A 23,797-nucleotide genomic window follows, 5' to 3' on the forward strand; every position below is an offset into this window, starting at 1 on the left:
CAGCAGTGCAAGTATACTGACAAAGACAGTTTTCTGGACTGGCTGTCTGAGAATGGAAGCAAAGAAGGCAATGAACATGGGCAGCTGCATGGTCTTGTATATCTTTTTGGTTTCACCCCCATACAGGATGCACTTTGTTGTTTTTATCTCCTGGATCTTCTGTTCTTCAAGGAAGACATTGCAATCCCTCCTCTAAATAGGATGATCCCCAGCACAGTTTACACACTTCAGAGGAGAAGACCAACCAACTCAGTCATGGGCAGCTTTGCCACATTTACCACAAGTGGCTTATCCCTTACAACCAAGAGTAGTGCGCCCAAAGTGCTAGCATTTAAAACAGTGAATTGGGTTTGGAAAATAAGACTGCTCGCTGAGGCGAAGGAAACAAGCCTTAATGTGTTATTGAAGTTTTGTGCTGCTGGAAGTCAGTACAAAAAGAGTGATTTCCCAAGATCAGCATTCACCCTCTTCATAATGTTTTGCATGTCAACAACGACTTCCCAGAACCACTCGGCTTTCAATTCTTCAAAACATATCAGTGATGACAAAATGTTGAAGTTGGTGTATCACACTTGGCTTGTTCTTCTGACATATCTGTCACAAAACGGAAAGGCAGAGAGACAAAGTGCATGACCATAAGCAGCAATATGGACAATACTGTAAGGAAGTGATACGTCCACATTTGAGGAAGTCACACATCAGGCATTAAGAAAATGTGTTCAGTTTCTGTATGCAATAAAAGACTACAACCTGTATGTTGACAGTGTTAATTGTTATACCTGCAGTATCTGGGAAACCCAGCTACTGGCAGATGAAGCTATTTTATTTTTTTCAGGAGAACTCTACTGTCACCAGCTACATTTTCTATTCATAGAGTTAAACTTAAAGCAAGTTGAAACCCATTACCAAGATGAATTTTAGCAGTCTAGTTAGTCAGCCTGTTCAGCAAAAGAAAATGAAGCAATCATCTCACCCATAAATCAAGGAGCACAAGGGAATAAAGAAAGTCAAAAGCTCTTGAGCAACAAAGCTGTAGTTTGTATCACAGTAGTTCCATACCATTCCATAAATAGGTAAACAGTTAACTGACGTGGCACAGTTTACTGCAACACTGTATAAAAGCACTAACACAGTAAGAATGATTGACAAAACCATGAAGTTGGTCTCTGCAAGTAGTGTTTCACTCTTTATGGTGTAAAGAAGTAACATGGACTATGAAAGAGATGAACTAATGGTTTTCCTGTCATTGTAATTATTTTACTGTAACTGGTGTACTGATCATCATTCAGTCTTGTTTCATGGAGTTACTGTAAAAAAGAAAAAAAAAAATACCCACTGTATAATATGTTATTGGTAAGAATAATGACCCCCCCCCCCCCCCCCCCCCCCATGAACCATGGACCTTGCCGTTGGTGGGGAGGCTTGCGTGTCTCAGCGATACAGATAGCCGTACCGTAGGTGCAACCACAAAGGACGGGTATTTGTTGAGAGGCCAGACAAACGTGTGGTTCCTGAAGAGGGGCAGCAGCCTTTTCAGTAGTTGCAGGGTCAACAGTCTGGATGATTGACTGAGCTGGCTTTGTAACATTAACCGAAACGGCCTTGCTGTGCTGGTACTGTGAACGGCTGAAAGCAAGGGGAAACTACAGCCGTAATTTTTCCCGAGGGCATGCAGCTTCACTGTATGATTAAATGATGATGGCGTCCTCTTGGGTAAAATATTCCGGAGGTAAAATAGTCCCCCATTCGGATCTCCGGGCGGGGACTACTCAAGAGGATGTCGTTATCAGGAGAAAGAAAACTGGTGTTCTACGGATCGGAGCATGGAATGTCAGATCTCTTAATTGGGCAGGTAGGTTAGAAAATTTAAAAAGGGAAATGGAGAGGTTAAAGTTAGATATAGTGGGAATTAGTGAAGTTCGGTGGCAGGAGGAACAAGACTTCTGGTCAGGTGACTACAGGGTTATAAACACCAAATCAAATAGGGGGAATGCAGGAGTAGGTTTAATAATGAATAGGAAAATAGGAATGCGGGTAAGCTACTACAAACAACATAGTGAACGCATTATTGTGGCCAAGATAGATACAAAGCCCACACCTACTGCAGTAGTACAAGTTTATATGCCAACTAGCTCTGCAGATGACGAAGAAATTGAAGAAATGTATGATGAAATAAAAGAAATTATTCAGATAGTGAAGGGAGACGAAAATTTAATAGTCATGGGTGACTGGATTCGAGTGTAGCAAAAGGGAGAGAAGGAAAAATGATATCGACAGGAAGTGCAAAATGGCTAAGCAGGGATGGCTAGAGGACAAATGTAAGGATGTAGAGGCTTATCTCACTAGGGGTAAGATAGATACTGCCTACAGGAAAATTAAAGAGACCTTTGGAGATAAGAGAACCACTTGTATGAATATCAAGAGCTCAGACGGAAACACAGTTCTAAGCAAAGAAGGGAAAGCAGAAAGGTGGAAGGAGTATATAGAGGGTCTATACAAGGGCGATGTACTTGAGGACAATATTATGGAAATGGAAGAGGATGTAGATGAAGATGAAATGGGAGATACGATACTGCGTGAAGAGTTTGACAGAGCACTGAAAGACCTGAGTCGAAACAAGGCCCCGGGAGTAGACAACATTCCATTGGAACTACTGACGGCCTTGGGAGAGCCAGTCCTGACAAAACTCTACCATCTGGTGAGCAAGATGTATGAAACAGGCGAAATACCCTCAGACTTCAAGAAGAATATAATAATTCCAATCACAAAGAAAGCAGGTGTTGACAGATGTGAAAATTACCGAACAATCAGTTTAATAAGCCACAGCTGCAAAATACTAACACGGATTCTTTACAGACGAATGGAAAAACTGGTAGAAGCCGACCTCGGGGAAGATCAGTTTGGATTCCGTAGAAACACTGGAACACGTGAGGCAATACTGACCTTACGACTTATCTTAGAAGAAAGATTAAGGAAAGGCAAACCTACGTTCCTAGCATTTGTAGACTTAGAGAAAGCGTTTGACAATGTTGACTGGAATACTCTCTTTCAAATTCTGAAGATGGCACGGGTAAAATACAGGGAGTGAAAGGCTATTTACAATTTGTACAGAAAACAGATGGCAGTTATAAGAGTCAAGGGGCATGAAAGGAAAGCAGTGGTTGGGAAGGGAGCGAGACAGGGTTGTAGCCTCTCCCCGATGTTATTCAATCTGTATATTGAGCAAGCAGTAAAGGATGCAAAAGAAAATTTCGGAGTTGGTATTAAAATCCATGGAGAAGAAATAAAAACTTTGAGGTTCGCCGATGACATTGTAATTCTGTCAGAGACAGCAAAGGACTTGGAAGAGCAGTTGAATGGAATGGACAGTGTCTTGAAAGGAGGATATAAGATGAACATCAACAAAAGCAAAACGAGGATAATGGAATGTAGTCAAATTAAATCGGGTGATGCTGAGGGAATTAGATTAGGAAATGAGACACTTAAAGTAGTAAAGGAGTTTTGCTATTTGGGGAGCAAAATAACTGATGATGGTCGAAGTAGAGAGGATATAAAATGTAGACTGGCAATGGCAAGGAAAGCGTTTCTGAAGAAGAGAAATTTGTTAACATCGAGTATAGATTTAAGTGTCAGGAAGTCATTTATGAAAGTATTTGTATGGAGTGTAGCCATGTATGGAAGTGAAACATGGACGATAAATAGTTTGGACAAGAAGAGAATAGAAGCTTTCGAAATGTGGTGCTACAGAAGAATGCTGAAGATTAGATGGGTAGATCACATAACTAATGAGGAAGTATTGAATAGGATTGGGGAGAAGAGATGTTTGTGGCGCAACTTGTCCAGAAGAAGGGATCGGTTTGTAGGACATGTTCTGAGGCATCAAGGGATCACCAATTTAGTATTGGAGGGCAGCGTGGAGGGTAAAAATCGTAGAGGGAGACCACGAGATGAATACACTAAGCAGATTCAGAAGGATGTAGGTTGCAGTAGGTACTGGGAGATGAAGAGGCTTGCACAGGATAGAGTAGCATGGAGAGCTGCATCAAACCAGTCTCAGGACTGAAGACCACAACAACAACAAGAATAATGCAGTAACAATAAAACTACCTTGTATAATTTTAAGCTCTTGGTGTGTTAGCAAGGCCATTTACTACTCCATATCGCATGGCCAACCTTGAAATACATGATAAATTGAGCGGAAATACGGAAGCGTCCAATCCCACCCGTCTGCTTTGACCCATGACGTCACAAATATGGCGGAAACAAAAACAAACACACACACTTTCCACAAGAAGCCTAATGACACTAACGGGACAAGCGCGGGAAATGGGGTGTTTTGGGTGGGGGGCAAATTAAATATAAACAATTTTAGACGCCTTGCGTAGCTACAACGTGTAAGTGAAGACAGCCATGCATGAATACCCACCCACCTCCCCAAGGGTTGTAACCCCTGCAACCCGTAGAAGATAAAGATGCTTCAGTAGCTGATTAGTGTTTTTTGTCTTTTAAAAAAAAAAGAATCTCACAGGATAGAACAAACAGATCAGAAAGATAAATATAATAAACTAAAACGGAAATTCGAGGAAACAGATAATTAAAATAAGTAATAAGTGTTTTTAAATAAAAAAAAAAAAAAAATCTCACGAGATAGAACGAACAGATCAGAAAAGTAAATAAGATAAAACAGAACTGGAGACAGCCACACTCAAACCAAACTCCGCGCCGTCATGCGTCACACACGACAACACCCTTACGTCAGGGGTCAAAGCCGACGCGTTGGATTGGACGCTTCTGTCGACCCAATTGAGCAGTCTTATTCTTGATTCTCTCAAAGGCTCTTGACTGTGCATGCGACAGATTCTCTTGCAGACAATTAATCATTATGATAAGAAAGGAGAAACAACAGCTATCACAGGGTGAGCAAACAGTTATCAAACATTTCAATATATAAACTACTGGCATAAGGAAAGAATGCAACTGATTCACACTGTCATCGCATACCTTCAGTGATGGTCCTATCTCCAAGGTTCAATTGATCTGATTTTTGGAATATCCATTTGCCTTAAATACAGAATTCAGTTTTAAGCAGCCTAATCATGTAAGTAATATACCACTTACAATCTACACAGAAATATTCCCCGCAATTGGTCACTCTCTTTGACTCTGTTGTTCCTAGAACAACTTTTTTTTCCCTTGAAAATCCGAATATTCTGAGGCTTTGAAGACTAGTTCAATATTACAATATTACTTGTAATATGATTTAACTGTGTCATCTATGCCCCTCAATGCTATGGTAAGTATAGCCTTCACTTATTTTGTATGATATTCTGATTCTGTATGCAACCAAGGATTCAGAAGCATTTAATCTAGTTATTCAAGGTGCTTTCTGGGACTTTTAAATCTAGCCTATGGCAAAGTTAAGAAATATATATATATATATATTTTTTTTAAACATCAAGGGTGTCATACGAATCTTGAAGTCATCAACTCTTTTCCTATTTATCAGTTCGTGCTTGAACTATAAGGATTTACACTATGTATTTGCAACCTTCAAAGGAAATATGTGACTGATGCCCATAACACTTGTTACACATTATATGGGAGGTATTTACAGGACATAAAATGGCAGGGGTCTTAACTATATCCCTAGAATTTGTATGCTCCAAAATAAAAAATTAAAACCTCCATTTCATATAACCTCTATTGCTGTATTCTATTATTGTGTATGAATGTGAGTGCACCGAGTGTGGTGTCGTTGCACGTGTGTGTTTGAATGGACACGAACTGAATCTGCATGGGCTGGATACAGCCTGTGGCAGGTGTGCATGTGGCAACATCTCCCCAGCTCTGTCCACCTGCGACTCATGTATATATGTGTGTGTGTGTGTGTGTGTGTGTGTGTGTGTGTGTGTGTGTGTGTGTGTGTGTGCAGAGCAGCACTAACTGATTCTCTTGTATGTCCTTTCAGTGTACCACTCACATCTGCGTACTGTGTCTTGTTATGTGGAGACCCATGGAGCCTATGTTCTGTTATTTTTCAGTGCTTCATGAATAAAGCCAAATTTGCATACTTAGACCAGTCTTGTGTATTACTTACTTACTACACAATTGGTGACGAGTTTAGAGTGATTTCTGCATGTGCAGTCTTTAAGTGCAGTTTCATCAGGTTTATTCATTATTGGACATTGTGCTACCGGCCCTGATTGAACAACTTACTTCAGCTGTGACCACTTTGTTGTCTTCCATTGACAAACAGGGTACCCATCCACCGATCCATTCACCCACATTTCCTCCACATGATGATTTAGCTGAGGATTGGAATGCTTAAGAAGAGAGACTCAAGACAGCATTTTCTGGCTTTTAGTGTGACAGATTCAAATTTGTGCAGAACCTTCTTCCTCTTGTGGATTACACCTAATGTTTGTCAATTACTGTGACAGCATACCCTTTACAAGAATCAGCAGCTCCTACTTTTAATCACTTGTGCAGTAATGTCCAACTACTATCGCAAATGAATGCATGTCATAGCAGCACGAGCTGAATTCTACTGATGTCGCAAGAAAACCAAACCAGTCATACAGGGCCTGGGCAGCCAAACTTCACGGCCCTTGCCGTGTCAATTCATTACTGACATCCATCATGACTCTTATGCAGACTCAATGGTGTATGACACAATTACCTGCTTAGCTCCAGACAAGGATGTGTGCTACAAGGTTTTACTCTGAGAAAACCCCCCATTGGCAGAAGTTTTGCAAATAGCACAATCTCTTGAAGTTTCTTGGGCAGCTGGTCACCAAATTGAAGAGTGCCCGACAGAAAAGCTTCTATCCACAAACTAGCATAGATTCAGCAACCATCATTCACGTGAAACACAGTTTGCCCTTTTTCTCACATGATAACCTACAAGCCACAGATGAAGGGCAGTAAGCAGATTGCATATTCCTTGATCTCTGTGTCAACAGAGGAGAATGGTTGTCTCCTTTCCTCGACACACTAATAAGGAAGAAGGCAGTCGTACTCTAGGCCATTCAGTATATAGGAAGAATACACAAACAGCTCTATACCTGCATGCAACGAGCTGCCACAATCTAGTGCAACGGCATATAGTGCTGACCGCACTGATATGTAGGGCGCACGTCATCTGCGATAAAGAAAATCTTTAACAGATTCGCCATAGAGAGGAGGTGCTGAGTCACACCTAGGAACAATAAAAAGACCTTTTGGACGAAAGTTTTAATGTGTAACAGTCTTCTCACTGATCCTGTCTGCAGCTCAAGACCTTCTCTATAAGGTGCAAATGTAGCAAATTTATCCTTTACATACCACTGTGTGTACATGTACATTATATACATTAATATACTCATTGGAAACTTGTCTATATCGAAAAATTTTCTGAATATAGTATGCAGTTTTGGTCCTTATGATGAAAAGCACATAAACACTGTGCAAATATAAATATTACACTATGTTACAGGTCAGTCTGTAAACACAATCTTTTATTGACATTCACTTTTGCTGGCCTCACCAACAATCAAATCAATCTAGTTATCACCTATCAACCTAATCTTGGCCTGGGACTATGCTACAGATCAATTTGTCACAAGAACCAACATTTCGGGAAAAGGGAGAGGGGGGGGGGGGGGGGGAGGGTGTTTCAAAGTCATACACTGGACCTCTTTCATAACTGTTGTGATCTTCAGTTTGAAAACTGGTTTGAAGGAATTAGCCAAAATTCAGTGTAGGTACACGTGTTTGAGGGATGGGAGGGGTGAATTGCTTTGATTTCCTCTTGCTGTCAGTCATTTCTTCTACTTCCGTCTCTACACCAACTCCTGGGCATAAGCCTCTTTCAAAGATTTCCATGTCAATCTTCACTGGGCAGTTTGTATTCAATTTTTTTTCCTGCATGTCATTGGATGGAATTTCCCCATCCTGTCAAGAGGACTGACACTGCTCTTTGACTCCCTCAAATACACTGTATCAGTGTTTTGGCCCATTTTATGACACTTCAGTCTCTCTGTCTGTTCAATGTCATAGACCCCAATTCTTCTCCTTGCCTCTTTGTCTGAATCCTATCTCTCAGACTCACTCCAAGTGTTCAGTCAGATGCAGGATCAAGAAAGCACATATCAGGAAAAGAACAGGCCTCTACAGCATTGTCAAGCACACAGTCGGACTAAAGTGGTTTAAACCAAAACACTGATGCAGTACCAGAACAGAATGGCCATGTTGGCTTATGTTAAGTGGCAAGTTGATCATCCACACTGTTGCCCCTGCAACAAGGCTACCACCCATCTTTAACAACCATATGTTAGTGTGGCATCTTCAGAGATATCAATCTAGTGTTATAGGAACCTACAAGACATGCAGAATGCCCTAGCACGGCAAGGTGCACAGTTAGTCGGGAGAGGAAGGGGGTGTTTTGATGACAGACATCTCAAATTAAGTGTTATGTTTTATTACTATTACAGCTTTCCTCAAGATGTCCATGTATCTGACTGGCACATCTAAAGAGCCTATTTTGAATGCACGCCTTCCTCCAACAGAAGAACACTTGAGCACACATAAAAAGATATTATGACATTAGATCTGGCAGATGTGGTGCACTTAAGATCACACCAAATATACAGCAGAGGGCATTCTCCTACCTACTTTTTTGTAACGCAGAAACTTGCAGATCTCTAATGACACTTCAAAAGTAGGTAACTTCACAGAAAGCTTTCATTTTATATTCCTAGACAGAATAAGACACCGGTACTCACTGCATGAACATGCAGTGCTAGCCAGGAAGTGGTTATGGATTTCACACCAAGAACTTTTATTTCATCTCATTTCATGACAAGACCAATATCTTAATAAATGTCGCCAGTAGGTTTTGTTATGCGTCAAATTAAAGTTTTACTTTAGAAACTAGGCCTACACTTACATTTAACTGAAGTAAAACTGTATGGTTAAATGATGATGGCGTCCTCTTGGGTAAAATATTCCGGAGGTAAAATAGTCCCCCATTCGGATCTCCGGGCGGGGACTACTCAAGATACTCAAGAGGGCGTCGTTATCAGGAGAAAGAAAACTGGCGTTCTACGGATCGGAGCGTGGAATGTCAGATCCCGTATCAGGCAGGTAGGTTAGAAAATTTAAAAAGGGAAATGGATAGGTTAAAGTTAGATACAGTGGAAATTAGTGAAGTTCGGTGGCAGGAGGAACAAGACTTTTGGTCAGGTGAATACAGGGTTATAAATACAAAATCAAATAGGGGTAATGCAGGAGTAGGTTTAATAATCAATAAAAAAATAGGAGAGCAGGTAAGCTACTACAGACAGCATAGTGAACGCATTATTGTGGCCACGATAGACACAAAGCCCATGCCTGCTACAGTAGTACAAGTTTATATGCCAACTGGCTCTGCAGATGATGAAGAAATTGATGAAATGTATGATAAGATAAAAGAAATTATTCAGGTAGTGAAGGGAGATGAAAATTTAATAGTCATGGGTGACTGGAATTAGAGAGTAGGAAAAGGAAGAGAAGGAAACATAGTGGGTGAATATGGATTAGGGGAGAGAAATGAAAGAGGAAGCCGTCTGGTAGAATTTTGCACAGAGCATAGCTTAATCATAGCTAACACTTGGTTCAAGAATCATAAAAGAAGCCTGGAGATACTGACAGGTTTCAGATAGATTATATAATGGTAAGATAGAGATTCATGAACCAGGTTTTAAATTGTAAGACATTTCCAGGGGCAGATGTGGACTCTGACCACAATCTATTGGTTATGAGCTGTATATTAAAACTGAAGAAACTGCAAAAAGGTGGGAATTTAAGGAGATGGGACCTGGATAAACTGAAAGAACCAGAGGTTGTACAGAGTTTCAGTGAGAGCATAAGGGAACAATTGACAGGAATGGGGGAAAGAAATACAGTAGAAGAAGAATGGGTAGCTCTGAGGGATGAAATAGTGAAGGTGGCAGAGGATCAAGTAGGTAAAAAGACAAGGGCTAGCACAAATCATTGAGTAACAGAAGAAATATTGAATTTAATTGATGAAAGAAGAAAATATAAAAACGCAGTAAATGAAGAAGGCAAAAAGGAATACAAACGTCTCAAAAATGAGATTGACAGGAAGTGCCAAACGGCTAAGCAGGGATGGCTAGAGGACAAATGTAAGGATGTAGAGGCTTATCTCACTAGGGGTAAGATAGATACTGCCTACAGGAAAATTAAAGAGACCTTTGGAGAAAAGAGAGCCACTTGTATGAATATCAAGAGCTCAGATGGAAACCCATTTCTAAGCAAAGAAGGGAACGCAGAAAGGTGGAAGGAGTATATAGAGGGTCTATACAAGGGCGATGTACTTGAGGACAATATTATGGAAATTGAAGAGGATGTAGATGAAGATGGAATGGGAGACACGATACTGTGTGAAGAGTTTGACAGAGCACTGAAAGACCTGAGTCGAAACAAGGCCCCGGGAGTAGACAACATTCCATTGGAACTACTGATGGCCTTGGGATAGCCAGTCCTGACAAAACTCTACCATCTGGTGAGCAAGATGTATGAGACAAGCAAAATACCCTCAGACTTCAAGAAGAATATAATAATTGCAATCCCAAAGAAAGCAGGTGTTGACAGATGTGAAAATTACCGAACTATCAGTTTAATAAGTCACGGCTGCAAAATACTAACGCGAATTCTTTACAGACAAATGGAAAAACTGGTAGAAGCCGACCTCGGGGAAGATCAGTTTGGATTCTGCAGAAATGTTGGAACACGTGAGGCAATACTGACCCAACGACTTATCTTAGAAAATAGAGTAAGGAAAGGCACACCTATGTTTCTAGCATTTTTAGACTTAGAGAAAACTTTCGACAATGTTGACTGGAATACTCTCTTTCAAATTCTATAGATGGCAGGGGTAAAATACAGGGAGCGAAAGGTTATTTACAATTTGTACAGAAACCAGATGGCAGTTATAAGAGTTGAGGGACATGAAAGGGAAGCAGTGGTTGGGAAGGGAGTGAGACAGGGTTGTAGCCTCTCCCCGATGTTATTCAATCTGTATATTGAGCAAGCAGTAAAAGAAACAAAAGAAAAATTCGGAGTAGGTATTAATATCCATGGAGAAGAAATAAAAATGTTGAGGTTCGCCGATGACATTGTAATTCTCTCAGAGACTGCAAAGGACTTGGAAGAGCAGTTGAACGGAATGGACAGTGTCTTGAAAGGAGGATATAAGATGAACATCAACAGAAGCAAAACGAGGATAATAGAATGTAGATGCCGAGGGAATTAGATTAGGAAATGAGACACTTAAAGTAGTAATGGAGTTTTGCTATTTGGGGAGCAAAGTAACTGATGATGGTCGAAGTAGAGAGGATATAAAATGTAGACTGGCAATGGCAAGGAAATCGTTTCTGAAGAAGAGAAATTTGTTAACATCGAGTATAGATTTAAGTGTCAGGAAGTCGTTTCTGAAAGTATTTGTATGGAGTGTAGCCATGTATGGAAGTGAAACATGGACGATAAATAGTTTGGACAAGAAGAGAATAGAAGCTTTCAAAATGTGGTGCTACAGAAGAATGCTGAAGATTAGATGGGTAGATCACGTAACTAATGAGGAGGTATTGAATAGAATTGGAAAGAAGAGGAGTTTGTGGCACAACTTGACAAGAAGAAGGGACCGGTTTGTAGGACATGTTCTGAGACATCAAGGGATCACAAATTTAGCATTGGAGGGCAGCGTGGAGGGTAAAAATCGTAGAGGGAGACCAAGAGATGAATACGCTAAGCAGATTCAGAAGGATGTAGGCTGCAGTAAGTACTGGGAGACGAAAAAGCTTGCACAGTATAGAGTAGCATGGAGAGCTGCATAAAACCAGTCTCAGGACTGAAGACGACAACAAAACATTAAAAAAAAAAAAAAAAAAAAATTATCCACTTCAGTGAGATAGCTAGTGCAGTGCTCTCCAGCTACGAACATGGCAGGGATTTGCGTTCTATTACTCCACACTCAGCAGAAATCTTTAGCGACTCCAGAAACTAATTAGGCTCCTCAGCTTTATTTCTCTCTCAACAACAAAATTAATCTAATTATACGAATCTTTTCATGATTAAAAGCCTGAACTTCAACAAAGCAAATCCAAGTGTTCTGCAGCTCGTCAAGTGCAAAATTTCTTAATTCTCTAGACCATTCTTGGCATCCATTCATGTCCAAAAATACCGCAACATGTTCCCTGCATTGTCAAGAGACCAAACACCTGCATAGACCGATTATGCGGGAAATAAGTTGCAGAATGCATTTTGATTTTGAGGTCTGTGTACCTACTACGATATAGCACTACTCCTGCGAGGAAGTCATTATTTCCAATATTCAAAGTGGATAAGTTGTACGAAAAGTTCCATTGTGACTTCAACATAAATAGCTACGAACCTTTGGCCTTGAATTTGTTGTCTTTATCTTCAGTCATTGATATCACACGATTAATAACGATAAGCGTTCAGTCAGTTGCTTCTCCTCCATTTCTTCTATTTATGCAGTTGATTACAGACTGTATTTGCGTTTCAGACTATGTAAGTCTTAGAAACTTGTAAATTTAGTCATCACTTGTCACCGAGGCTTGCAAACACTAACCTGTTTTGCTTGTTTCAACAATAGTTATAGATATCTAAATCGCATTTGAACTTCGCACAGACTACAGACGATACTCCGCACGATGCATTGCATGGTTCCCTTTGGTGCCCGATAGTGGATTGTTCATTGTAGTACTGTAGTTCCCCACGGAGTTTTGCTAGCGCTGTGATGTGTGTGATGTTGATTGTGTTAAAAGGGAGTGTAGCAGAAATAGCTGTCAATTATGTTTTTTGCTGCAAGTTCGAGGCATGTTTAAAGTGAAAATGGGCTATGGTTGTCGTGATGGAGTAAAAATGAAATACGATCTAACATGAGATTCCATAAGCAACAGAAGAGCTATAATGGCATTTAAATAGTGCCAAGCTGATTATTTCTTGTCATGTGCCCCTGGAGAACCGTAGCTTAGTTCAAAACTAATGGTCAAGGACCATAACCACATCTATCAACCTGTCCTCACGGAGTCACCAACTGGACCATCTTGTCAGTCCACTGACGAGGTTAAAAAAATGCCTCATGTTACACGGAAATGGGAATCATTTCCAGGGAAAAATCGGTTCTGCTGCGATGGACGAATAATGATGGCACCACAGACTGGCGTCTTTTACATTACTCTCATCCTTATAGTGGGAACTAGCGCACTGTTTTTTGCATTCGAGTAAGTAAAATCTTTTATGACACAGGATACCTCATCACAAGGAAGGCATTTCATGAAACGTTATCTTTTTCAGCTGCCCGTACCTAGCAACGAATTTGACGCCAGTAATACCAATCATCGGAGGAATCCTATTTATTTTTGTCATGTCAGCGTTACTCCGCACAAGCTTCAGTGATCCTGGTGTAATACCAAGGGCCACACCCGACGAAGCAGCCTACACAGAAAAGCAAATAGGTGTGTGCATTTCTTTCAGTTGTAGTCCATAGATTGTTGTCATGTCGCTCAATACTTCAGACGCTAATTAGCAGTAGTTGTTTTGTTTGACTGAGGTAAAATCAGTTATATGCGAAACTCTGTTTGTTCTTTTTGTATACTTCTGGTTAACAATCAACATTTGTGGGACATAATTCGATTTCACATGCATGTGGAACATTTAGTCTCGCCCATGAGGGAAATTTACTGGACAGTTATTAAAGAAATATGTTTTAGCTTATAGCTATACTGCAGTCCATTGTAAGTTTGTCATTTGTACAACGTGTTCCACCTTAATTTATAAAATTAACTCCGTCGACACCAAAGTATCGGAAAATGCTGAACAGGTTGTGTAATCTTTCATTTGTTACATTTTTCCATCTGAATTGTGGGTCTGAGAATTCATTATGATACCCACAGGTCCATAGCTTTATCTTTTTCATGAACGAAAATAATAGATCCAGGCCTAATACAGATGTTTCATTGTATTAGAGATTTGGCCTTCAAATTTGTTTCTATGAGTCATTTTGTTATGTTGAATTTTTGAATAAGGAAACTTAAGATTTTTTTACAGGTGGCTTACATTAATCACTTATCTGGATGGAATATGAATTTCACAGACATTGTAACAAGCAGAATTGGACGTCTTTAAACTATCCTTCAAAATATCAGACAACAAAATGCCATTGGTATGGAATTGGGTCAGCTGGACTTTGATACCGAATATTGACTTTGTCCTGGAATGGAATGGTGAAATGCTATGTGATAACTTATGTGCATGAACCGAAAGAGAAGAGAACAGAACACCAATAAATTTCTTCTCCATCTATATTAGATTTTGAAATGTAGATTGTGGTGAGAGAATGATCCATGACGTAGTCCAAAGTCTAGGTTTGGCGAAAAGGTGATTGACTAAGACTTGAAGACACTAGATATGAATGTAAACTCTTAGACGTGATGACATACTGATCTGTAGCAAGAGTTCTAGGTTAGATTAAAAGGTGACAGTTTGATTGTGAGTTGGCAAAACAGTATCTGAACACTTCAGTTAATCTATAGAACCACCACCAGAGATGTATTAATATGTTTACATGGGTCAAGTGAGGATTATGATGCCACACATCAGCTTTGACCCATGACTTAACATTGTTAACAGATTAAAACACAGATTCAGCCCTTACCTATGTTGAATGATGCTTTTATTGGCTAAACCCTTGAGACTGTACTTGTAACACACTTTTACAGATTTTTATGCTGCCGGTATCTCACTTGTGCATTCCACATTCCTCAGAAATTTTACAACATGATTTGATGGATTAACACTCCTGGTAGATAGATAGTCTGGGCTAATAGAGGAGCTAACACATCTGCAACTTTACAAACTGTTAAAAATTCCACGAGGCCTTGGGGATATTTCAATTTTATGAATTTCAGCTGCTTCTTATGACAATATTATTGTCATATAACAAGTAGAAGAGAGTGCAAATCTTAAAGAAAGGTCAGCAGTGAAACACAATATGTAGCACTGAAAGATCATTCGTTACGAGCACCAACATACAGCCAGAACAGAACTGAACTCCTGGACAGTGTGTGTGCAGCTATATGTAATCGTCAAATATTCCAGAATACTCAAAAGTTACGAACATAAAATATATAGAGAACCTTCCGTAAATGATAAATACTAACATGACAAATAATTGGTTATTTGACTGTTTTCTGGAAACCATCTGAAATTGTTAATCACATTATTTTATGCTCATAACAATCATTTCTTTCCATGTGAATTTCAGAATTAAAAGAAATTCAAATAATTTGGAAGTTTGCTAAAATGCTTCATTTGAATTGTGAAGCCTGTGACACAACCGATTAGCATGCTTCTCCTACTGTCATAAAGCTCGATCACAGTACTATCTTGTTTTGGAATTTACATTTCGGAAATGGGTTACAGACGATGTGTAGTATCACATTGTACAAATATAGCTATAAAAATTCATGAAAAGTTGTTTTTGAGTGTTCAAAAGAATGAGAAGATGCATAAAATTTGGATATAGTTTGTTCATAGAGATCCATATGAGATAGTGGTCACTACATGCTCTTATTTCTGTGAGGATCATTTGATATAAATAAACGCTCTACGTGAACGCATTGTCACTTGTTGCGTATCAGGTGGCATGTTGTATTTATGATGTAGTGTTCACAAGATTGATCCTGTTTTGAAGTCCCCCCCCCCCCCCCCCCCCAATACTACTGTCTTCTTAAGTTTACATTATTTTTGATACAGTTATGTAAGAGCTTAAAATTCTATATCATATTATATTTTAATATTGTTTTCATTTATTAGCTTTGTTTCTGATCAATTTGAGATGAATCACAAAGGTGGTGTTAGGGAACTGGATATCATGACTTCATGTAACTTTTTTCCTGAAGAATCCGAGAAGCCATTTAATAATTTGTGGCCCTATTATGCTTTCCAAAAAAGACATTGCAAACAGTAATTTTTTGCTTCAACTGTCTCCATTGGACTTGTCATAAAGCTGTAAGGTTTTGACAATGAGAAAAATTGAACATTGCTTGAACTCATGAGGAAATGTAATAAGACCATGACATTATAATAAAATGAAAGTTGGTCTCACTTTTAAGTAAGTGCTTAAAAGCACTTCAAAATTGAAGTGTTTGAGCAGCAGTTATGTATTCAGCAGAACAACAGATATTTTTAAGGTTCTGCTGCATCAACTGCATATTTATAGACATAATTTACTTTGGTTTAAATTAATGGCCTGGAAGAGCAGAAAAACTATAGCGTATAAATCTGTTGAAGGTAAACACGATGATGCTGTGCAGTTCCACACAAGTCATATTACGCTGTTTGAAAATTGAGGAAAAAGATACCTGGAAAATAGCACTAGTTCTTGCAACAACCACAGCAATTAACAGTTAGCATTATCTTCTGAATGAAAAAGTTTCCACTGTGTTTCATTGTGCAGGCTTTCACATGTTGTTTTGGAAAACCTATTTAGTATGGTCCTAGCAATTAACCCATTTCCAGATTCCCTCAGTTTTAAGACAGTTGTTTGACTTATTGCTGTGTCACAGTACTTCCATCTTCATTGTCATGAGTGCAGTTTTCACATTTCTCATTTATGGAATATAAAAATCTGGGTTGTCTTTTAAGAGCAGAGAGACTGTAAATGCAACAACTTTCTAAAGGTTTCCACAATTAGACTTCATAAAATTCCTTTCCATTGTTACTTAAAAATTGTAAATTCATTTTCCTTCACTAAATAACTACACTGACTGCAGAAGTAGTACCAAAAAACACTAATAACTTTTTTGCCAACACTCATACAATACACATATAGCTTTGTCTTACTTCTAGCCTATGATGTCCATTCCTCGTACTACCTCTTCTTCGTGACGCGTTTCCGTCCCCTGGTGGAATGAGGCTTGTAGAGACGCTATCCGTGCTCGACGACGTGCTTTACGCACCTTTTGCCGCCATCCTACGTTGGCGAATTGTATTGGATACAAACGACTCCGGGCGCAATGCCGTAGAGTCATCAAAGACAGCAGCAAGCTTGTTGGGCCTCTTTCACCAGCTCCTTTAACAGTTTTACTCCCTCTTCTGTCGTCTGGGGTGGCCTGCGCTGGCTGTTGGGCATTAAGGCCCACTCCTCGGTACCTGGCCTGACTTCAGGTACTGAGGTCCTTGTTGATCCTGTGGATGTCTCCAATGCCTTCGGCCGCTTTTTCGCGGAGGTTTCAAGCTCCGCCCATTACCACCCTGCCTTCCTTCCCAGGAAAGAGGCAGAAGCAGCTCGGCGACCTTCCTTTCACTCGCTGAATCTGGAAAATTATAATGCCCCCTTTACTATACGGGAACTCGAATGTGCACTTGCACTGTCCCGGTCCTCTGCTCCGGGGCCAGATGCCATTCACGTTCAGATGCTGGCCCACCTTTCTCCGGCAGGCAAAAGCTTCCTTCTTCGTACCTACAATCGCGTCTGGACCAAAGGTCAAGTCCCCATGCGCTGGCGTGACGCCGTCGTTGTTCCTATACCCAAACCCGGGAAGGATAGACACCTTCCTTGTAGTTACCGCCCCATTTCTCTTACAAGCTGTGTCTGTAAGGTGATGGAGCACATGGTTAACACTCGGTTAGTTTGGATTCTTGAATCTCAACGGCTACTTACCAATGTTCAATGCAGCTTTCGTCGGCGCTGCTCCGCTGTTGACCACCTTGTGACCTTGTCGACGTTTATCATGAACAACTTTTTGCGAAAGCCGTAGCCGTGTTCTTCGATTTGGAGAAGGCTTATGATACCTGTTGGAGGGGAGGTATCATCCTCACTATGCACAGGTGAGGTCTACGCGGTCGCCTGCCCCTTTTTATTGATTCCTTTTTAACAGATCGCAAGTTTAGGGTACGTGTGGGTTCCGTATTGTCCGACGTCTTCCTCCAGGAGAATGGAGTGCCTCAGGGCTCCGTCTTGAGCGTAGCCCTTTTGGCCATAGCAATCAATCCAATTATGGATTGCATTCCACCTAATGCCTCAGGCTCTCTTTTTGTCGATGACTTCGCGATCTACTGCAGTGCCCAGAGAACATGCCTCCTGGAGCACTGCCTTCAGTGTTGTCTAGACAGCCTATACTCATGGAGTGTGGCAAATGGTTTCTGGTTCTCTGAAAAGAAGATGGTTTGCATCAACTTTTGGTGATATAAAGTGTTCCTTCCACCATCCTTACATCTCGGTCCCGTTGTTCTCCCATTCGTGGAAACAACTAAGTTTCTAGGGCTCACACTGGACAGGAAACTTTGTTGGTCTCCGCGCGTCTCTTATTTGGCTGCCCGTTGTACACGTTCCCTTAATGTCCTCAGAGTTCTTAGTGGTTCATCTTGGGGAGCGGATCGCACTGTCCTGCTTCGCTTGTATCGGTCCATAGTTCGATCAAAGCTGGATTATGGGAGCCTCGTCTACTCGTCTGCTCGGCCATCCCTCTTACGCTGTCTCAACTCCATCCACCATTGGGGGTTACGTCTTGCGACCGGAGCATTCTACACTAGTCCCGTCGAGAGTCTTTATGCTGAGGCTGCCGAATTACCATTGACCTACCGGCGCGACGTACTGCTTTGTTGGTATGCCTGCCGGCTGTTGTCAATGCCCGACCACCCCTCTTATCAGTCCTTCTTCGCCGATTCTCTCGACCGTCAGTATGGGTTGTATGTGTCTGCCCTGCTGCCCCCTGGAGTCCGCTTTCGTTGCCTGCTTCGACAATTGGATTTTGCCCTCCCTACCACCTTCAGAGAGGGTGAGAGCCCGACACCACTGTGGCTCCAGGCTCCGGTGCATATTTATCTTGACCTCAGCTCGCTCCCGAAGGAGGGTACTCCAGCTGCAGTGTATTGCTCACGGTTTGTCGAACTTCGTGCGCGGCTTGCCAGTCACTCCTTTATTTACACTGATGGCTCCAAAACTGACGATGGTGTCGGCTGTGCCTTTGTCGTCAGGGCCGGCACCTTTAAATACCGGCTCCTCGACCAGTGTTCCAGCTTTACGGCCGAGCTTTTTGCTCTCCATCAGGCCGTTCAGTATGCCCGCCGCCACCACCACTCATCGTATGTACTCTGCTCTGACTCACTCAGTGCTCTTCAGAGCCTTGGAGCTCCATATCCGGTCCATCCCTTGGTGCAACGGATCCAGCAGTCCCTCCGTTCTTCTGCTGCTGATGGCTCTCCTGTCAGCTTTCTGTGGGTTCCCAGCCATGTAGGAGTGCCTGGGAATGAGGCTGCTGATGCAGCAGCCAAGGCTGCAGTCCTCCTGCCTCGGCCAGCCTCCCATTGTGTCCCGTCATCTGACATTAGTGGGGTTGTTTGTAGGAGGGTTGTGTCTTTGTGGTGGGATACTTGGTCATCACTTCAAGGAAGCAAGCTCCGGGCAGTAAAGCTGTTCCCAACTGCTTGGACAACCTCCTCCCGACCATCTCGGCGAGAAGAGGTCCTTCTGACCAGGTTGCGGATTGGGCATTGCCGGTTTAGCCACCGCTACCTGCTCTCCGGTGACCCAGCCCTGCAATGCCCTTGTGGTCAGGCGTTAACAGTGCGCCATGTTTTATTGCCGTGTCCCCGTTTTAGTCAATCTCGTGTTGTCCTGTCTCTGCCATCTACTTTACAGGATATTTTAGCTGATGACGCTCGAGCGGCTGCTCGTATTCTTCGTTTTATTACTTTGACTGGCTTGTCCAAAGACATCTAACTCCTTCACTTATTTTTTCTGCATCTTTGTAAGAACTTTCTGGTGTCTCCCCCCCACCCCCCTCCCTTTGAGTTTTACTAGATTCTATGTGCTCTAACAATTGTGACTGGGCGCTAATGACCTCAGTAGTTGAGCGCCCTTAAACCCCAAACAAACCAAACCCTACGATGTCATTGGAGCTTGAGCTGGTAACAATGTTTTCAGTAATGTGACCAAGTCTTGAAATTTAATGATTGTTAAGATTTAATTACATAAAAATAACAGATACTTTGTGGGAATATTGGCTGAAAATGCTCTTTGACTGTTATAATAATTCATAACAACAATTCAAACTATATTTTTAACACAAGAAAATAGTGTGTTGTGGCTGACCGGATTTGAATTGACAGCCCACAGCATGCCAGCAATGTAAATTGCTATGCTATACTTCATGCAGACCTGCTCATGCATTGCTTCTTCTCCTGGAGAAACAGTGATTCACTGTTTCAGAAGTTCTCATTTTAACTGACAACACTATACTGGATCTGCAAGTTCTCAATGGCCCCCTGTATGGCAGTGCGGCAAATCCTCAAATCCTGGTCATTTTGTCATGTCATTTTCACTACGATGAGCATCAAAGGTCGCTCCTCCCACTAAAGCTTTGTGATAGTCGAGCGTGTCTTCAATTTACTTGAATGAGAAACTCCATCATTACTCTTTGTGTATCAGAACTGTAGTAGGGCTGCATACAGAGTATTTGGGCAACATCTATTGTCTTCTTGATGAAAGGTCAAAATCCTCAGCTTTGTATGTGATATCCAACAAGCCATGGAGGATGTGATACAGCTCAGAGTAGCACTGTAATACCTTTTCTGGCAGTAACACTTTCCGCATGGTGTAAAAATCCACAGGTCTCCCAGCCTGCATGTTACTGGCCAGAACTTCACATTATAATGCTCTCGGTCTTTCTACTGGCAATCCAGGGTCGTTATGCAAGCCAGTTTTCTTTTTTTTTTTTTCTTTTTTTTTTTTTTCTTTGGTCTTGGGCATCCTGAGGCTCATGTGGCCAAAACGGAGACAGTGTCATTTTGACGTTGTACCTGTGGAGCAGAAAGAAAATGGTGTGAAACCTGTAGTGTCTTCTTCTCTTTGCTGTATGTGGATATCATGACATGCAAGGTTGTACCCCAATCTCTCTGTTCGACATCAGAAAACATAAAAATCAAATTGCCAGTGTCTTAAGTTCTGTGAGATGTTCATTTGTGGGTGTTGGGCATTCGTCATCCTGTGGATGAAGTTGCTATGTGAAATTCTCTCTGGTACTAGTCTCGACCGGAAAACTTTTCCATGATCAGAGATCACTATACAGCATGCTCTATGCTTGAAAATGATGCATTCTACAAATAACACTGCAGTGTTCTGAGCGTCGGCAGTCAGCACAGTGTTGGTGAGAAACTTAGTACAGACTGTTAGCCATCAATTTCTGTTTGTAAGCTTCGGAAACCTCTTCAAGAGGTTGATTCCAATTTGGTGGAATTGTGATGCTGCAGGCAGAATTGGTACCAGAGATAACTACAACATGTGCTTCCATTGTTGACATTCCGAACAAATCAGTAGAGACCTGGCCTGCAGTATCTGCTCTAATTTGGTCTAGAGCCTTCATGAATCTCAAGTGACAAGATCATTGGAAAGGTTTGGTATAGCTGGCCTTAATTGAGCTGGGGTTATGAGCTTCATCGCATCATAGCTTCTCTTGTACTATGTTGTGTGTATTAGTTGTAGCTCTCCTTTGATTGGTTCCTCATTGTTCAAAGTTTCTGTGGTTTTCAGCAATGCTAGATCTGGTACCTGGTGCTGGGTCAGACAGTGGGTTGGCGTTCAATGCCAGTGGCATAAAGCTGAGTTACAGGAGTCCTGTAGTGTTCCTGGTGGAATTGATGATAAAGATTGATACGCCTCTTCTTCAACACATTTTATTGCATCCTGACTTACAGGGTCGACATTCATGGCTGCTATTTCTTGCTGGTGTGACCCAATAGTTCTGGCTGCTATGAAGTTCTGTATCTCTTCTCTTACAACCTGGCTTATGATACAGCCGAGGTTATGGTAATCTTTCACAGCTTCCATAGGGATGATCCCCCCCCCCCTGCGGCCTGGGGGGTAGAATAGGCCTAAGGTATTCCTGCCTTTCGTAAGAAGCGGTTAAAAGGAGTCTCACATCTTCCGGCCTTTGTGATGGTCCCCTGTAGGGTTTGACCTCTGTTTCTTGTTTCTCAAAATTTTCTTGAAGAGCGAGCCAATTGGGGAAGAGCACCTTACATAGTTAATCACGTCCATTGTGCATCAAGATCCATAGCTCGCTTTCTCATCGTGGCATTGCAGTTCCGCTCATCCTCCATCTCTTGAGCGAGGACACCTTCCTGTGTGCGTTTTCCTTCACCCATTATGCAGTGTCATTTTCTGCACTGACGAGGACCATGGAATTCTTTGCACCTCGTATCCAGCATGGTAGCAAGTCCATTGTGGTGGGACTGCCATGTACCCTGTTGGTTGTAGCCCCCTGACCTCACAGGGATGGCTCTATGGCTCTGCTGATGCCTGCACCATTAACTCCCCACATATGCCAAGGAGTAGATGCCCATCACCCTGGGGCGTCGGGACTCCTGGCAATGGCCATCCTGCCAGGTGGCCTTTGCTGCGGCTGCCTGGTGCCCTTGGGGAGGACACTTGGTCAGAGTGGGTGGTGTCAGGGTGGAAGATGTGCGATGAAGCATAACATGTCATCACTTGCTGATGATCAAACACCAGCAGTCTCAAAGTGTTCCATGCCTCAGTTCAGTGCAAGGAAGTAAGATTCTGTATTGTTCCTCTCCCTGGCCACACCATGGGAAGAATGCCAGGCTAAGGATGGCAGTGAACCTTATTCGCCCCAGTACCTCATATGTTCCGTATTGAGTGTGTCTCTATTTTTAGTGGCTATCAATGGCCTAGCACCAGCTGTTTGGCTGTCAGTCTCTCCTTCTCTATATGTGGATGACTTCTGCATTTTGTATTGCTCCTTCAGTACTGGTGTTGCTGAATGGCGCCTACAGGGAGCCATTGGCAAGGTGCTGCCATGGGCTCTAGCACACGGCTTCCAGTTTTCAGCCGTGAAGTCGTGTGTCATGCACTTCTGTCGGTGTTGTACCATTCATCCAGAACCTAAACTTTATCTTAATGATGATCCACTCACTGTAGTGGAGACACATACGATTCATAGGACTGGTTTTCGGTGCTAAGTTGATTTGGCTTTCTCACCTTCATCAACTTAAGTGGAAATGCTGGCAGCACCTCAATGCCTTCTGCTGCCTGAGCAACACCAAGTGGGGTGCAGATCGCTCTATGCTGCTGCAGCTCTACAGAGCCCTTGTTCAATCCCACCTTGACTATGAGTGTCTGGTTTACGGTTCGGTGGAACCCTCAGTGTTGCGTTTCCTCGACCCACTGTGGTGCTCGCCTAGTGACGGGAACTTTTAGAATGAGTCCGATGACCAGTGTCCTGTTGGAGGCTGAAGTGCCTCCATTGCAGATCCGACGTGCACAACTGCTTGCGCCAGTTATGTTGCACACATTCGTAGTTCTCCTGGGCATTAGAATTACTGTCTCCTTTACCCACCCATGGCAGTTCATCTCCTGCATTGGCGGCCTTGGTCAGGACTCACGATTGCATTTCGCGTACGATCCCTTCTCTCCAAACTGTAGTCCTTTCCTTTACCACTTGTACTTGTGGTCCATTTATGTACACTTCCATGGTGTACACCTTGGTCGAAGCTTCGTGTGGATCTTTTGTGTGGCCCTAAGGACGACGTAAACCCCGCCACTCTCCGCTGTCACTTCCTCTTGTTCCTTGACGTGTTCCGGGGCTCTGAAGTGTTTACATCGATGGCTCGATGGCTAATAGTAATGTTGGCTTCATATATGTCCACAGAGGCCATATTGAACAGCATTCCTTGACCACTGGCTGCAGTGTATTCTCTGCAGTGCTTATGG

General features: G+C 42.1%; 2 protein-coding genes across 10 annotated transcripts in view; one reads left to right on the top strand and one right to left on the bottom strand.

The window, feature by feature from the left end:
- Positions 1-12,714, bottom strand: part of LOC126418844 (transmembrane protein 242) — a 69,559-nt gene extending 56,845 nt beyond the window's left edge. For 3 of the 6 annotated variants that reach the window (XM_050085828.1, XM_050085827.1, XM_050085829.1), the window contains exon 1: positions 12,431-12,706. In XM_050085828.1, coding sequence (XP_049941785.1) covers positions 12,431-12,467 — 37 coding nt within the window. In that variant the 5' untranslated portion in view covers positions 12,468-12,706. Of the gene's footprint in view, positions 1-12,430 lie in introns of all 6 variants that reach the window. The other 3 variants (XM_050085831.1, XM_050085830.1, XM_050085825.1) reach the window with 3 other exon arrangements.
- A 47-nt stretch (positions 12,715-12,761) lies between these two features.
- LOC126418842 (palmitoyltransferase app-like) overlaps positions 12,762-23,797 on the top strand; it is a 197,461-nt gene continuing 186,425 nt past the window's right edge. For all 4 annotated transcript variants that reach the window (XM_050085824.1, XM_050085823.1, XM_050085821.1 and 1 more), the window contains exons 1-2: positions 12,762-13,286; positions 13,360-13,520. In XM_050085824.1, the coding sequence (XP_049941781.1) occupies positions 13,048-13,286; positions 13,360-13,520 (400 nt within the window). In that variant the 5' untranslated portion in view covers positions 12,762-13,047. The remainder of the gene's footprint in view (positions 13,287-13,359; positions 13,521-23,797) is intronic.

Source organism: Schistocerca serialis, chromosome 9 (genome assembly GCF_023864345.2).
Source record: "Schistocerca serialis cubense isolate TAMUIC-IGC-003099 chromosome 9, iqSchSeri2.2, whole genome shotgun sequence".
NCBI lineage: Eukaryota > Metazoa > Arthropoda > Insecta > Orthoptera > Acrididae > Schistocerca > Schistocerca serialis.